Genomic DNA, 16,296 nt, shown 5'->3' with positions numbered 1-16,296 from the left:
ATGCTGGGTGTGTTACAGTATAGTAGAGGAGATTCTGTCTGTCTTGAAGGTTTTAAACTATGATAAAGTGGATATGCTGGGTCTGTTACAGTATAGTAGAGGAGATTCTGTCTGTCTTGAAGGTTTTAAGCTATGAGAGAGTGCATATGCTGGTTCTGTTCTTCCTCAGAGAGGAAAATGCTCCGGGGGTGACTGAATTGTAGAAAACCAAGGGACAGAGATGGGATAGTCAGTGGGAAATTGAGGCACAGCGGTGGGGTGGTTACCACAACACTATTACAGCAGTGATCCAGGTTCAGTAGGTACTGTTTGTCTCCACCACCCCCCCCCCCCCCACCCCATGACAGGATGGGTTTCCAGATGATCTGATTTCCTCCCACATTCCAAAGACGAGGAGACTAGTAAGTAGGTTAATTGGTCATGTGGGGCTAATTGACTGGTGTGGGTTCATTGGGCCAGAAGTGCCTGTTACTGTGCTGCATCTCTAAATAAAAATAAAAATGTTTGCCCTGAGCAGAGGCATTTAGCAGAGGGCATAGGTTTAATATAAAGAGACAGGAGATTTGGACTTTCATTTTTAAATCCAGAGAGTTATTGAAAACAGGAATACACGTCCAGGAGGCTGAGGATGGCAAATCTCCATAAACACTTGGGAAGTACTTTATGCATGAAAATTACACTGCGACCACTTTTTTGGGAGCACCTGCATGCTAACGCAAATATCTAATCAAGTAATCATGTGGCAGTAACTCAATGCATTAAAGCATGCAGACGTGGTCATGAGGTTCAGTTGTTTCTCAGAGAAAACATCAGAATGGGGGAAGAAATGTGACCTAAGCGACTTTGACCATGAAATGGTTGTAGGTGCCAGATGGGGTGGTTTGAGTATCTCAGAAACTGATGAATTCCTGGAATTTTCACCCACAACAGTCTCTAAAGAATTGTGTGAAAAACAATTTAAAAAATCATCCAGTGAATGGCAGTTCTGGAGGTGATAATGCCTTCTTGATCAGAGAGGTCAGAGGAGAATGCTCAGACTGGTTCAAGCTGACAGGAAGGAGACAGTAACTCAAGTAACCACATGTTACAACAGCGGTGTGCAGAAGAGCATCTCTGACTGCACAACACAGCCAACGTTGAAGTGGATGGGCTACAGCAGCAGGAGAGCACGAACAAACACTCCTGTATCTAATAAAGTGGCCACTGAGTGTCGGTTACAAACTGAGTAGTGGAAAATGGGATTAGTACAGAAGGATTAGGGCCAGTCAGAAGGTAAATGCTCAGCGGACCTGTTTACATGCCGCAAGTCTCACAATACAATCCCTCCTCTATCAATTATTCAGGTTCTGTACCCTCCCGATAGTTCCAATATCATTTATGGAGGTCAGCACACATGGTTCTAGGCTGCTAAGTTTAGAAATTGAATCAAAAGGTGAACTAGTTTTAAGTCATTTCTTACCCATTCTGATGTTTTCTCTGAGAAACAACTGGACTTCGTGACCATGTCTGCATACTTTAATGCACTGAGTTGCTGCCACATGACTGGTTGATTAGATATTTGCATTAGTGAGCAGGCGTACATAATAAAGTGGCCACTGAGTATATTTTCATGTATAACATACTCATTCAACTACTTTCTGGATGTTGTCAAGAAATTGCCTTAATCAGCGCAAACAAGAATGTTCTTCCCCTCCAGTATGTATGCACAGTTAGTTCATGCACCCGTGATGGAAAGGTGAAGTTTTACAGCATTTTATTTATATTTTTCTGTAAACTAATAATGGACAACAATTTACATTTACAAATGTTAGGGCATGTTCTAGAGTTAGGGTATATAGCAAATATTTATTTTGGCAGCAACCAATCTTCAGAGACGGGGAGACTATAATATTGTAATATTCGGTCAGGTAGGCCTCTTCTTCCAAATGCCTCAAACATGATGCCTGAATATTTATTTTGCCAGAATAAAGGCTTCTATATCCCCTGGTTTCTAGTCTCTCCAGTGACTTTGTTCACAGTCACAAGGACAGTTCTGCATTCTCGGCCCACTTTCCAAAACCAACCAAAAAAAGCTGCCCATAAACATTTGCAAAGCCTGAGCTGTGAATGTGGCCTGTTCCAACATTAGTTTCATCATAAAGTCAGTCAGGGTACCAGTGACATTCAGTGACAGCCTTAACATCAAGTAGTGTAAACAGCTAATCACATTAAGGAAACTGCTAACAAAACACAGCTTGGTTATAACCAACAAGTTCCAGAGAGTGAAGCGTGAACAATAAAAGCGAACAAACAGATTAGCACTAGAGAAATTAAGCAATACTCACTTTTGAGTTTCTCTTGAGAAAACTCTTCAAAGCTCGCACTCACAGCAAGCAAGACAACAAGCCACAGGGTTAACATGGTGCCCTCTGTTCCGTCTTCCAGAGATCAGCAGTTTTTAATCTTAAAGAGAGAAATAGATGTTGGTTAGAATAGAACTTTATGGTCATTGCTCAAGATGATGAGAGTGCAGTGTTACACCAGTCCCTGCAAAACAGAATATTTGCAATGCATGCGGTTAAAAAAAATCCCATATTTACACGCAACTTTGATAGTCTATATCACTCAAAAGCCAGTGGCAAGCCAGGCCGTAGCATTATTCAGCTACGCAACAACCATCAGGAAGAACCTGTTTTTCAGTCTTGCTTCTTAGCCAACAGGTTTCTCTATCTCTTAACAGATGGTCGAAGATTGGATTAGAATATAATCAGAACAGAGAGAACAGGCATCATCCAATGGCACCATTTCAAGAAGTCTCTACAGATAAATCATTGATTTTAATAGGGCGTGTTAAATGATATCACCCAGCAGATGCAAACAGGTGCCATATTGTCTCCAAACCCACAGCCATTTTGCCAGGTTTGCAGCTTTAACACACAAGTTACCAAAAGAGTATTGCAAAGAAAAAGGAGTTTCAAAACAAAATGAGAAGATATCAATGTGGGCAACCTAGGCAAGATAAGCCTCGGCAGCGGGTAACTAATGGTGGGACTTGGAAAGGACAGATTTTCATCAAATCCAGCAATGCAAATCTTGATGTTTGGAGAAGGGCAGAATAAGGGAGGGGAAAAGGAGCGACATCCTCCATGAAGAGCACAACATTGTTGTAGGGTTTGGAGGCTTGTGTGCCTCAATGACTCAGAATCAGAGCCTTGTGCTCTGGCAGGAATTACCCTATCAGGAGCCAAACAGATCAAAGGGTAGAAGCCAGACAAAGAGTGGTCCACCAGTCCTCTAGGTCCAGGAGCTCAGCTCAGGGCTTAAAACACTGACTGGTAAAAAAAAAATGGAAATAGCAATGAAGAATCCTTCTATAGCAGTGTGTGACAAATCAAATTCTTTGGAAGTGGCACAAAAGGACTTGGGAGTCATTGTGTAAGATTCCCCAAAGGTTAATTTGCAGGTTCAGTTTGTGGTGAGGAAGGCAAATGTGATATAACCATATAACAATTACAGCACAGAAACAGGCCATCTTGGACCTTCTAGTCCATGCCGAACACTTACTCTCACCTAGTCCCACCTACCTGCACTCAGCCCATAACCCTCCATTCCTTTCCTGTCCATATACCTATCCAATTTTACTTTAAATGACAATACCGAACCTGCCTCTACCACTTCTACTGAAAGCTTGTTCCACACAGCTACCACTCTGAGTAAAGAAATTCCCCCTCGTGTTACCCTTAAACTTTTGCCCCCAACTCTCAACTCATGTCCTCTTGTTTGAATCTCCCCTACTCTCAATGGAAAAAGCCTATCCACATCAACTATCTATCCCCCTCATAATTTTAAATACCTCTATCAAGTCCCCCCTCAACCTTCTACGCTTCAAAGAATAAAGACCTAACTTGTTCAACCTTTCTCTGTAACTTAGTTGCTGAAACCCAGGTAACATTCTAGTAAATCTTCTCTGTACTCTCTCTATTTTGTTGACATCTTTCCTATAATTCGGTGACCAGAACTGTACACAATACTCCAAATTCGGCCTTACCAATGCCTTGTACAATTTTAACATTACGTCCCAACTCCTATACTCAATGCTCTGATTTATAAAGGCCAGCATACCAAAAGCTTTCTTCACCACCCTAGCCACATGAGATTCCACCTTCAGGGAACTATGCACCATTAATCCTAGATCACTCTGCTCTACTGAATTCTTCAATGCCCTACCATTTACCATGTATGTCCTATTTGGATTATTCCTACCAAAATGTAGCACCTCACACTTATCAGCATTAAACTCCATCTGCCATCATTCAGCCCACTCTTCTAACTGGCATAAATCTCTCTGCCAGCTTTGAAAACTTACTTCATTATCCACACCACCACCTACCTTAGTATCATCTGCATACTTACTAATCCAATTTACCACACCATCATCCAGATCAATAATGTATATGACAAACAACACTGGACCCAGTACAGATCCCTCAGGCACACCACTAGTCACCGGCCTCCAACCTGACAAACAGTTATCCACCACTACTCTCTGGCATCTCCTATCCAGACACTGTTGAATCCATTTTACTACTTCAATATTAATACCTAACAATTGAACCTTCCTAACTAGCCTTCCGTGCAGAACCTTGTCAAAGGCCTTACTGAAGTCCATATAAACAACATCCACTGCTTTACCCTCATCAACTTTTCTCGTAACCTCTTCAAAAAATTCAATAAGATTTGTCAAATATGACCTTCCATGCACCTTTTCCTACTTATGCCATTGGTACCAATATGTACCACGACCTCTGGCTGTTCACCTTCCCACTTCAAGATATCATGGATAGACAGGGTCTGATTAGGAACAGTCAGCATGGATTTGTGCATGGAAGGTGTTGATTCATGACCTCATGTTTACCATCTCTAAGAATACTTTCCATTAGTTTACCCACCACTGACGTCAAACTGACAGGCCTATAATTGCTAAGTTTACTCTTAGAACCCTTTTTAAACAATGGAACAACATGAGCAATATTCCAATCCTCCGGCACCATCCCCATTTCTAATGACATTTGAAATATTTCTGTCAGAGCCCCTGCTATTTCTACACTAACTTCCCTCAAGGTCCGAAGGAATATCCTGTCAGGACCCAGAGATTTACCCACTTTTATATTCCTTAAAAGCGCCAGTACTTCCTCCTCTTTAATCATCATAGTTTCCATAACTTCCCTACTTGTTTCCCTTACCTTACACAATTCAATATCCTTGTCCTTAGTGAATACAAAAAAAATTATTCACAATCTCCCCCATCTCTTTCGGCTCCACACATAGCTGTCCACTCTGATTCTCTAAGGGACCAATTTTATCCCTCACTAACCTTATGCTATTAATATAACTATAGAAATCCTTTGGATTTATTTTCACCTTACTTGCCAAAGCAACCTCGTATCTTCTTTTAGCTTTTCTAATTTCTTTCTTAAGATTCACCTCATTTACTCCACGCTGCCTATATTTATTGTAGATATCTCTCTTTTTCCTAACCAAGTTTCCAATATCCCTTGAAAACCATGGCTCTCTCAAACTTTTAACCTTTCCTTTCATTTTACAAACTCCAAACCATCCAGCCCTTTTACAGAATGGGCTTTCCAGTCTATGTGTGGAAAATTAAAATCTCCCACAATCACAACCCTGTGCTTAGAACAAATATCTGCTATCTCCTTGAAAATTTGCTCCTCCAATTCTAGCTCCCCATTAGGTAGTCTATAATACACCCCTATAAGTGTTACTACACCTTTCCCATTCCTCAATTCCACCCAAATAGGCTCCCTAGACGAGCCTTCTAATCTATCCTGCCAGAGCACTGCTGTAATATTTTCTCTGACAAGCAATGCAATACCTCCCCCTCTTGTCCCTCTGATTCTATCACACCTGAAGCAATAAAATCCAGGAATATTTAGTTGCCAATCACACCCCTCCTACAACCATGTTTCACTAATAGCTACAACATTATATTTCCAGGTATCAATCCATACTCTAAGCCCATCCACCCTTTCTTACAATGCTCCTAGCATTAAAATAAATGCATTTAAGAAATTCTCCACCTCTTCCTCTCTGTTTATCTCTAACAGTACAAAGAACTTTACTGTCTTCTTTTTCTTCCTTCTCCCATACATCTGTTCCTACACTCTGGTTCCCCTCCCCCCTCATATCTAGTTTAAATCCACTGCAGCCTCTCCAGCAAACCTACCTGCAAGAATATTTGTCCCCCTCCAGTTCAAATGTAAACCGTCCCACCGGAACAGGTCCCACCTTCCCTGGAAAACTGCCCAATTATCTACAAATCTGAAGCCCTCCCTCCTGCACCATGTCTTCAGCCACGTGTTGATCTGCACTATCTTACTATTTCTAAACCCATCTGCACGTGGCACCAGTAGCAATCCTGAGATTGCTATCCTGGAGGTCCTGTCCTTTAACTTGGCACCTAGCTCCCTAAACTCACCTTTCAGGACCTCCTCACTCTTCCTATCCATGTCATTGGTCCCTACATGGACCACGACATCCACCTGCTCACCCTCCCTCTTGAGGATACTGAGAACTCAATCCGAGATATCTCGGACCCTGGTACCAGGGAGGCAACAGACCATCCAGGATTCTCGATCTCTTCCACAGAACCTCCTATCTGTCCCCCTAACTACTGAATCCCCTATCACTACTGCTCTCCTCTTTTCCCTCCTTCCCTTCTGAGCTGAGGGTCCAGTCTCAGTGCCAGAGACGCAACAACTGCAACTTGTCCCTGGTAGGTTGTCCCCATCAACAGTATCCAAAACAGTATACTTATTGTTGATGGGAACGGCCACAGGGGTGCTCTGCTCTTCCTGTCTATTCCCCTTCCCTCTCCTGACAGTCACCCAACTACCTGTCTACAAGCTACCTGATGTAGCATTCATTTCAAGAGAACTAGAATATAAAAACAAGGATGTACTGTTGAGGCTTTATATTTGGTATTGCAAGCAGCTTTGGGCCCCTTACATAAGAAAGGATATGCTGACGTTCGACAGAGTTTAAAGAAGGTTATCAAAAATTATTCCAGGATTGAACAGCTTGTCCTATGAAGAGCACTTGATGACTCTGGGCCTGTATTCACTGGAATTCAGAAGGATGAGAGGGTGACCAAATTGAAACTTACCAAATGTTGAAAGGCCTTTATAGAGTGGATGTTTCCTACTTGGGAGAGTCTAGGACCAGAGGATAGAGCCTCAGAACAGAGGGGTGTCCTTTTAGAATGGAGATGAGGAGGAGATTCTTTATCCAGAGAGTGGTGAATCTGTGGAATTCATTACCACAGGCAGCTGTGGAGGCCAAGACATGGGACATATTTAAAGGCAGAGGTTGATAGATTCTTGATTAGTCAGAGCATGAAGGGGTACAGGGAGAAGGGCAGGAGATTGGGACTGAGAGGGAAATGGATCAGCCATGATGAAACAGTGGAGCAGACTCATAGAAACATAGAAAACCTACAGCACAATACAGGCCCTTCGGCCCACAAAGTTATGCCAAACATATCCCTACCTTAGAAATTACTAGGTTTACCCATAGCCCTCTATTTTTCTAAGCTCCATGTACCTATCTAAAAGTCTCTTAAAAGACCCTATCGTATCCGCCCGATGGCCTAATTCCTAATGCCAGTGGCATAATGGAACATAGAGCAGTGATTTGATCATAAGAATGAGAAAGGTTGAACAGAAATTGGTGCAAATGATGGGCGAGCTGAGAGCAGAAAGGGCAGAGAGAAGGTGGGATAGTCACCTAATGAGTGGATGGGATTTCAGCACCAGATAAAATGCAGCTGATTCAAGCTTAAACATCAGATGAGCCAACAGTTGAAAAATTGAGTGAGATGGTAAAGAGAACAGGGAGGGGTTAGGTAAACAGTGACACTCTATGTACTTGGTGTCACTAAGAGACAGTTAGGTCTTTCCAACTGCAACTGTTCTGAGAACTGAATAAATCATCTTGGCAAATTAAAAAGGGCACAATCATGCAGTCAGCAGATTTCAATCAGTTTCAACTCACGGGTTAATATTTACTTATTCTTACATACATTGAGTAATAATTTGTTCCCATTTTCTTGGGGACATTCATATGTACTGTACCGCCAGGTATCCCATGGTCACTGTCTGCAATTAGTAAATATTTACTGCATGTCTGAGACAGATTGTTACTGGCAGCATTTTGAAATCTGCAAAACATAATCCAAGTTGTGGATTGTTTCTGTCCATTTCGTGGACTGTTCTATTATTAAAAGCTTTATCTTCCAAATATATACAAATCAAAGTCTCACTTATTCCTTCGGGAGAAGGCAAAGGATCCCCTGCCAAATTATCTTGACATTTGTAAAACTTTATTGTTAATTCTTCAGATGTTCATAAAAGTGTTAACTTCTATGATCTTAATACCATTTGCTAAAATCTGAGATAGAGATCATAAAAGACTCTCCTTAATGATTTTACAATAATAATCAATTTTTCATTTATTAAAATTGATCCCAGTCTATCCTCCGAGGCACCACTGCCCAAAATCAAGCAGATGGTTTCATTGCAGAAGTAATTGATGTAACCAGGGGCAGAGCATCTAAAAGGCGTGCGAGAATCCTTCTAACCCGTTTAGCTGTGCCAAACTACAGATGGTATTTTAGTCAGAGGAACAGAGGCAAGATTCTATGAGAACAATAGAGACACACGGATGCCTCCCAGGTGCCAGTGACAGGGATGTCTCAGATTGGGTTCATTACATTCTAAAGGGGGATGATCAGCAGCCAGCAGTCTTGGTACATGTTGGCACCAGTGGCATTGGTAGAAAAGGTGAGGAGAACCTGAAGAGAGATTTTAGGGAGCTAGGTAGAAAGCTGAAAAATAGGACCTCCAGGGTAGTAATCTCTGCTTTGCTGACCATGCCAAACGCCATTGAAGGTAGGAATAAGATGATTTGACAGGTGAATGCATGGCTGAGGAATTGATGCAGGGAGCACAGGTTCAGATTTATATATCATTGGGATCTCTTCTTAGGAAGGTATGACCTGTACAAGAGACATATTATACCTGAACCCGAGGGGGACAATATCCTTGCAAGCAAGTTTGACAGTAGTTCAGGAGGATTTAAACTAATTTGGCAAGGTGATAGGAACCAGAATGATACTGCTGAGGATGAGGTAGTTGGTTTACAAACAGACGCAGTGTGCAGTGAGACTGCTAGCAAGGAGAGGCTGAGATAGGGCAAAACTGCAGTCAACCAGGATGAGTTACATTGTAAAAGGCAGACAAAATTGAGAAGGGTGAATACAGGAGTGAAGGTGTTACATTTGAATGCGCACAATATATGGAATAAGGTAGCTGAAAGAAAATTATAACTGGCTGCTTGATATCCAAGGACAAAACACTGTATCCAAAGGACAGGTAGGTAGGCAGAGATTGGGGCTTGGCTGTTGGTTAAAAAATGAAAGCAAATCATTAAAAAGAGATGAGATAGGGTTGGAAGGTGTTGAATTGTTGTGAATAGAGCCAAGGAACCACAAGGGTAAAGAGACCCAGATAAGAGTTAAATACAGACCCCCAGTAGTAAGGATGTGATCTACCAATTACAACAGGAGATAGAAGATGCATGCCAAAAGGGCAATGTTACAGTAGTCATGGGGGATTTCAATACACAGGTAGACTGGGAAAATCATGTTGGTGCTAGATCCCAAGAAGGGAAATTTCAAGCATGCCAATGAGAAGGCTTTTTAGAGCAGCTCGTGCTTGAGCCCAGTAGGGTATCACATATTCACGATCGGGTGTTCTATAATAAACGGGAATTGATTAGAGAGCTTAAGTAAAGGAACCCTTAGGAGCAGTGATCATAATATGATTGAATTCACCTTGCAATTTGAGAAGGAGAGGCTAACATCAGATGTATCAGTAACTACAGTGGAATAAATGGAATTTATAGAGGCATGAGAGAAAAGTTGGCCAAAATTGACTGGAGAAGAACATTGGCAGGGTTAATAACAGAGAATCAATGGCTGGAATTTTTGGAAGCAACTCGAAAGGCACAGAGTATACTTCTTCCAAAGAGGAAGAAGTATTCTACAATAGCACAACTGTGGCCAACATAAAAGCCAAAGAGGGCATATAATAGAGCAAAAATTAGTGGGAAGTTGGAGGATTGGGAAGCTTTTAACTACCCACAGAAGGCATCTAAAAAAGTCATCAATGAAAAAAAATGGAATATGAAGGTAAGCCAGCCAATAATATTAAAGATACCAAAAATTTCTTCAGACACATAGTGTAAAAGAGAGGGGACAGTGAATATCAAACCACTGAAAAATTATGTTGGAGAGGTAGGGGACAAGGAAATGGATGTTTTGCATGTGTCTTCACTGTGGAAGACACTAGCAGCATGCCAGAAGTTCAAGAGTGTCAGGGGGCAGAAGTGTGTGAAGTTGCCATGACTAGGGAGAAAGTTCTTGGGAAACTGAAAGGTTTGAAAGGTAGATAAGCCATCTGATCCAAATGGAGGGTTCTGAAAGGGGCAGCTGAAGAGATTGCGGAGGCATTAGCATTGATCTTCCAAGAATTGATTGATTCTGGCATGGTTCCAGAGGACTGGAAAATTGCAGATATCACGCTAGTCTTCAAGCAGGAAGAGAGGCAGAAGAAAGGAAACTATAGGCCAGTTAGTGTGACCTCAAGGTTTGGGAAGATGTTGGAGTCGATTGATAAGGATGAAGTTTCTGGATACTTGGAGACATATGATAAAATGGGCTGTAGTCAGCATGGTTTCCTCAAGAGAAATCTTGCCAGATGAATCTCTTGGAATTCCTTGAAGTAACAAGCAGGATAGACAAAGCCAAATTGGTTGATGCTGTGCATTTGGATTTTCAGAAGGCCTCTGACAAGGTGTCACACCAGGCTGCTTAACAAGCTAAGAGCCCCTGGTATTACAGGAAAGACACTAGCATAGTTAAAGCAGTGGCTGACTGGCAGGAGACAAAGAGTGGGAATAAAGAAAGCGTTTTCTGACTGGCTGCTGGTGACTAGTGGTTTTGCACAGGGGTCTGTGTTGAGACAGATTCTTTTAATGTTATATGTCAATAACGGATCAGAGTTGATGGCTTTGGGGCAAAGTATGTGGGTGAAATGAAGAAAAGTGGAGGGGCAGGTAGTTTTGAGTAAGTAGAGAGGCAACAGATTAGGAGAAAGGGCAAAGAAATGGTAGATGGAATACAGTGTACATGTACTTCGGTAGAAGAAATGAAAGGGTTGATTATTTCCTAAATGGAGAGAAAATTCAAAAATCTGAGGCACAAAGGGTCTGGGGAGTCCTTGTGCAGGATGCCCTAAAGGTTAATTTCAGGTCGAGTCTGTGGTAAGGAAGGACATTTACACTACACGCTGCATCTGCAAAGGAAACAGCATTATGAAGGACCCCATGCACCCCTCATACAATCTCTTCTCCCTCCTGCCGTCTGGGAAAAGGCTCCGAAGCATTCGGGCTCTCACGACCAGACTATGTAACAGTTTCTTCCCCCAAGCTACCAGACTCTTCAATACCCAAAGCCTGGACTGACACCTTGCCCTACTGTCCTGTTTATTTATTGTAATGCCTGCACTGTTTTTGTGCGCTTTATGCAGTCCTGTGTAGGTCTGTAGTCTAGTGTAGCTTTCTCTGTGTTCTTTTTAATTAGTAGTTCGGTCTAGTTTTTGTACTGTGTCATGTAAACCATGGTCCTGAAAAACGTTGTCTCATTTTTACTATGCACTGACCCAGCAGTTATGGTCGAAATGGCAATAAAAGTGACTTGACTTGAAATGCAATATTAGCAATCCTTTTAGTTAAAAATTCAGAAAAGTAGAAGGCAAAATTCAAGTAAACTCTACAGTATACCAAGATGTAAATCAGCTCATGATCTTACTTTTTAAACTCAATGAGTTTCAGATGTCGATCTGTATGACTGGGCATACTGCATCATGCAATAATATTTATTGGTTCAAACAAGAGACTTCCCGGAGGCATTTTTCTCCATGTTAATTGGAAAGCTCATTCTGTGTTATTAAGGGGTCTATTACACTCATTTCCACTCGAGTGCAGACAATTTGTGGTTACAAGCATTAGGAAGAGCCCATGGTTGCAATGTCATCGCCATTGCAGTCAGATTGCGGTAGCTTGGTTACCTCAGCTGCAGTATGGCTGCATGCCAAAGTGAGAGCACCGGCCCCGACAGATTCTGCTACAAGACACAGCATGCAGCCTCTTTATCTACATCACACTGCAGACACCCTGCTGAAACAAAAATACATCTCTCACTGAAAGCTTATCAACTCCTTACTTGTTTTTCCGCCTTCCATTTGGCTCCTCTGCTAAACCCGAGCAAGAGGGGGCAGCAATCTGCCTCAACTCAGAGACAGCGCAGTTCCAAGCAACTTTTCCTGTCTGTTTTGCCCACTCCCTAGAATCATATCCTTGATAAAGTTAAAAGACTACCCTACCTCACGTTCAATATATGCACTTGTTGACACAGCTAGTCAGCCATCGTAACTAATTAATCTGATGGTAGAGTCGGGTGCTCCCATCATGCCCCCCCCCCCCCCACCTTTCTCCTACCCATCATGCTCGCTTTTTGCGGTTACATGTTTACTGTGGCTGTCAGGTTGGCTAACCTAGACAATTGTTTGAGGGTACAGCCAAGTTATTTTAAATTGTAACTATCAAGCATAGAATAGGTAGTGCACAAGATGGGTCGTTTCACAAAAGATTTTCAACAAGATGCCAAAAGATAAGATTGGTTCATAAAACTCAAAATGATAAATCCGCAATCTAATATTAATTTCCGGTCCTTGAAAAACACTTTCAATGTTATGTCAATTCTAGTGTACACAAATAAAGGAGAACGAAAAAATGTTACTTTTATATTTTAACAGTATGGCCAAGGACACAGTCACTTTCCTCGTCATGCAGCAACACCCACCCACGCAAAGCGATATGCCCAAGTGATAATTTGCACCACTGCTAGGAATTACTTCAATAATCATTTTTATTATGCAGCTCTATCGACTCGTTATTGTTATGCACGCCCTGATATATAACTTAACGCGTTCTGCACTTCAGGAAGAACCGCATTAGAACTCGAGAAAAGGCATTGTTTATATTAGGCTGTACAAATAAGCAACACTAAGCAGGTCTTCCACATAATAAATATAATACTAACTTTATAGAGAACTTTTCAGACAGATTTAGTTCGAAGTGATTTACAATGGGATAAAGTGCGAACGTGAAAATAAGAGCAAAAAAATGTTAAAAGCAAGGTTAAAAGTGGCAGATGGGTCTCGACCCGAAGCGTCGACTGTCTCCTCTTTTCCATAAATGCTGCCTGACCCGCTGAGTTCTTCCAGCATTTTGTGTGTGTTGCTGAGGCAGTTTAAATGGTTTGGCACAGACTAGATGGGCCAAAGGGCCTGGTTCTGCGCTATCTTTCTATGACTGACTAAATAAATAGGTTTTGAGCTGGCTTTTAAAGTGTCAACTGAGTCCGCATCCCATAGTTTATAAAAGCTGACCCTTGATGGAGACCTGAGATCTCGCGCAGGATTATAAAATTTAAGCGATGTACCCTGATCCCAGTTGCATAATAGATACAAAACTATATACAATCCCTTCAATATTGATGGCTGCTGTCCAGTTTAATTCTAAATGCTAGTTTACAATTGCAGTGTTATAAATGCCTCACATGCTAAAACAACTCATCGCATACCTTTTTATATTTTAAAACATCGCACTCCTAAATCAAGCAATTTAAAAGTAAAAATCTGAGTCCGTTCTAAAAACATTTACACAGCAGCTCCACAGAGACCATTAACGATTTAATTGCGAAAGGTCCACTTTGTTGCGTCCGTACCTTACACGCAGAAGCTGATTTCCAGACCCCGCTGATCTCCGCCTCGCCAGCCTTCCTAGGGCCCTTTTATGCTGGGACTCAAGGTTACATTTAAATTACTGTTGAGTCACCCAATACGCAACGTTGGACGGCTTTCTGGATCTTTCTGGAAAAGTCGAGACGGGTTGTGGCTGTGTCTCTTTCCTGACCAATGCACACGGGCAGTGGCTGGCTGGCATCCAGGCGGCCGCTGCAGAGGCCGACCTCCTCCAGCAGTGGGCAACACGACACAAGCCGTGGCCGCTCCGGTTGCTGCGGGTATTCATTCGCCCCACCTCGACCCCCTCTAACACAGCTAGCTTCCCCAGGGACCCGTAAGCGCCGGAGTGAAGGATTCCGCTGAAATTAAATTCCCATTGGGAATGCACCCCTTGACCCCGATCACTTTTGCTGGTGTTCACACAATTATCACACATTGCAATAACCTGTCACTTTAAAATGTTTTCTTTTGTAAAAGGTTGGTTTAATAAAAATGATTTATTGCACCCACACACACGTGTTGGCTGTGAGATTGCTCTTTCTCATATCACATTTCATTTTTCCACAGCTGTGTGGGATTTCAATTTAAGCGAGCAATTGGCTAACTTTATAATACGTTAAAAAAAAGTATACTTGTCAGTCCAATAGTCATAATACCCCGTTCAAAGACTTTTGTTAACGATTAGCTTGGTCCAGTTGTGGCCCCCCTGCCAGCTCCTACCGCGGTGCACGGTGCAAGCGCCTCTGAAAATGCTTTAAGTAAAAATGAGGCGAGGTCATCGCTTTCTGACTGCAAAACATGTCGCTTGGGCAAAAACATGTTCGGTTTGTTTTGTCTTAGTGAGGACGTTTATTCGGGCTCCAGAACAAGGAGTTAGTGGAAGGTCTTGGTTGCAGTCTGCGTTTTCCAGACATGTCTTCATGAAGGAAACTTAGATTAAAAACAAGTAGGTACGTAATCATCCTTTTCTTCAAAATAACACAAATAGCTTTAGATACATTCAGCGATACATGTTTGCATCCGCGAGCACAGAATGTCGGTACAGTGTTTTTTTTAATATATTGGTGTGCATAACTTCATCGCAACGTTACCCTAAAACCTTCACTGTGTTACAGGAAGTTCTTGTCTGGTTAACTTTTCCAAGAAAGTCGTTTCTTTACTGTGAGATGCGACAGGCGTTCACTGGATATTAAAATTAAAAACAGATCATGAAAGGTCAGTGCTTAATTTTACCAGCGTGTTTATTTCACGGTATTTGAAAATAATTTGACGATTTTTCATTTCTGAAAAGGTTGATGTTAGGTAGTATACGTATGCAAGACAGTATATTCATTCTCGATGGTACAGAATGTGTTAGTTTAGATTTGAGTAACTGAGGCTTTCTGATTTTGAGACGGTTATTATTAAGTCTAATCAGGTTGCTATATTGTCATCATAGGATTTTATTAATAATTTGTATCTTAAAACCTAGATGTTATGAAATATTCTTTGGCAAACAGTTTTTTGTGCATTTTTATTATATTTGTTAAAACATTGTATATAAGTATTTGTGAGGAACATTTGAGAAGGGAACATTCCCTTCATGATGTATTGCGTTGGTCAGTGAATATGTAATTGTCACTCTCCTTACAGCTGTGATCCCAACGCCAATTGTTTGTTACTGCTGAAATACAGACTGGGAGGAAATATTGTTTTGCTGAACTGACTCTTGGTTAGACCACTACCTGAGTGCTGAATACCTTAGAAGGGATAGAGAGGATGCTTCCTGTGGTGGTGGAGTCCTTTTAGAATGGAGATGTGGAGGAATTTCTTTAGCCAGAGGGTGGTGAAACTGTGGATTTGGTTGCCCCATGCAGCTGTGGAGGCCAGGTCACTGGATACATTTAAGGCAGAGACTGATGGATTTGTGATTTAAACATAAAAATCAACAGCACATTACAGTCCCTTCAGCCCACAATGCTGTGCCGCCCATGTAATCTACTCTAGAATTTTCCTACCACATAGCCCTCTATTTCTATAAGCTCCAAGTACTTTAAAAGTCCCCATTGTATCCAACTCTACCATCATCACTGGCAGTGCATTCCACGCACCACTCTCTGTGTGAAAAACTTACCTCTGACATCCCCCTTGTACCTCCTTCCAAGCACTTTAAAACTATGCCCCTTGTGTTAGCAATTTCAGCCCTGGGAAAAAGCCTCTGGCTATCCACACAATCAATGCTTCTTGCCATCTTATATGCCTCTATCAGGTCACCTCTCATCCTCCATCACTCCAAGGAGAAAAGGCCAAGTTGACAACCTATTCTCGTAAGGTACACTCTCCAATCCAGGCAACATCCTTGTAAATCTCCTCTGCTGTCTCTTAGAAGTAT

General features: G+C 41.8%; 2 protein-coding genes across 6 annotated transcripts in view; one reads left to right on the top strand and one right to left on the bottom strand.

The window, feature by feature from the left end:
* Positions 1 to 14,114, bottom strand: part of clu (clusterin) — a 37,110-nt gene extending 22,996 nt beyond the window's left edge. The window contains exons 1-2 of one of the 2 annotated variants that reach the window (XM_073057468.1): positions 13,843 to 14,114; positions 2,325 to 2,442 (exon numbers count right to left, since the gene is read on the bottom strand). In XM_073057468.1, the coding sequence (XP_072913569.1) occupies positions 2,325 to 2,400 (76 nt within the window). In that variant the 5' untranslated portion in view covers positions 2,401 to 2,442; positions 13,843 to 14,114. The remainder of the gene's footprint in view (positions 1 to 2,324; positions 2,443 to 13,842) is intronic. The other variant, XM_073057467.1, reaches the window with a different exon arrangement.
* A 42-nt stretch (positions 14,115 to 14,156) lies between these two features.
* scara3 (scavenger receptor class A, member 3) overlaps positions 14,157 to 16,296 on the top strand; it is an 81,799-nt gene continuing 79,659 nt past the window's right edge. For 2 of the 4 annotated variants that reach the window (XM_073057466.1, XM_073057463.1), the window contains exons 1-2: positions 14,613 to 14,875; positions 15,041 to 15,140. In XM_073057466.1, coding sequence (XP_072913567.1) covers positions 15,134 to 15,140 — 7 coding nt within the window. In that variant the 5' untranslated portion in view covers positions 14,613 to 14,875; positions 15,041 to 15,133. Of the gene's footprint in view, positions 14,204 to 14,612; positions 14,876 to 15,040; positions 15,141 to 16,296 lie in introns of those variants that run through there. The other 2 variants (XM_073057464.1, XM_073057465.1) reach the window with 2 other exon arrangements.

This window comes from Hemitrygon akajei, chromosome 9, assembly GCF_048418815.1.
Source record: "Hemitrygon akajei chromosome 9, sHemAka1.3, whole genome shotgun sequence".
Classification (NCBI taxonomy): domain Eukaryota; kingdom Metazoa; phylum Chordata; class Chondrichthyes; order Myliobatiformes; family Dasyatidae; genus Hemitrygon; species Hemitrygon akajei.
This window is presented reverse-complemented; position numbering and strand designations above follow the sequence as displayed.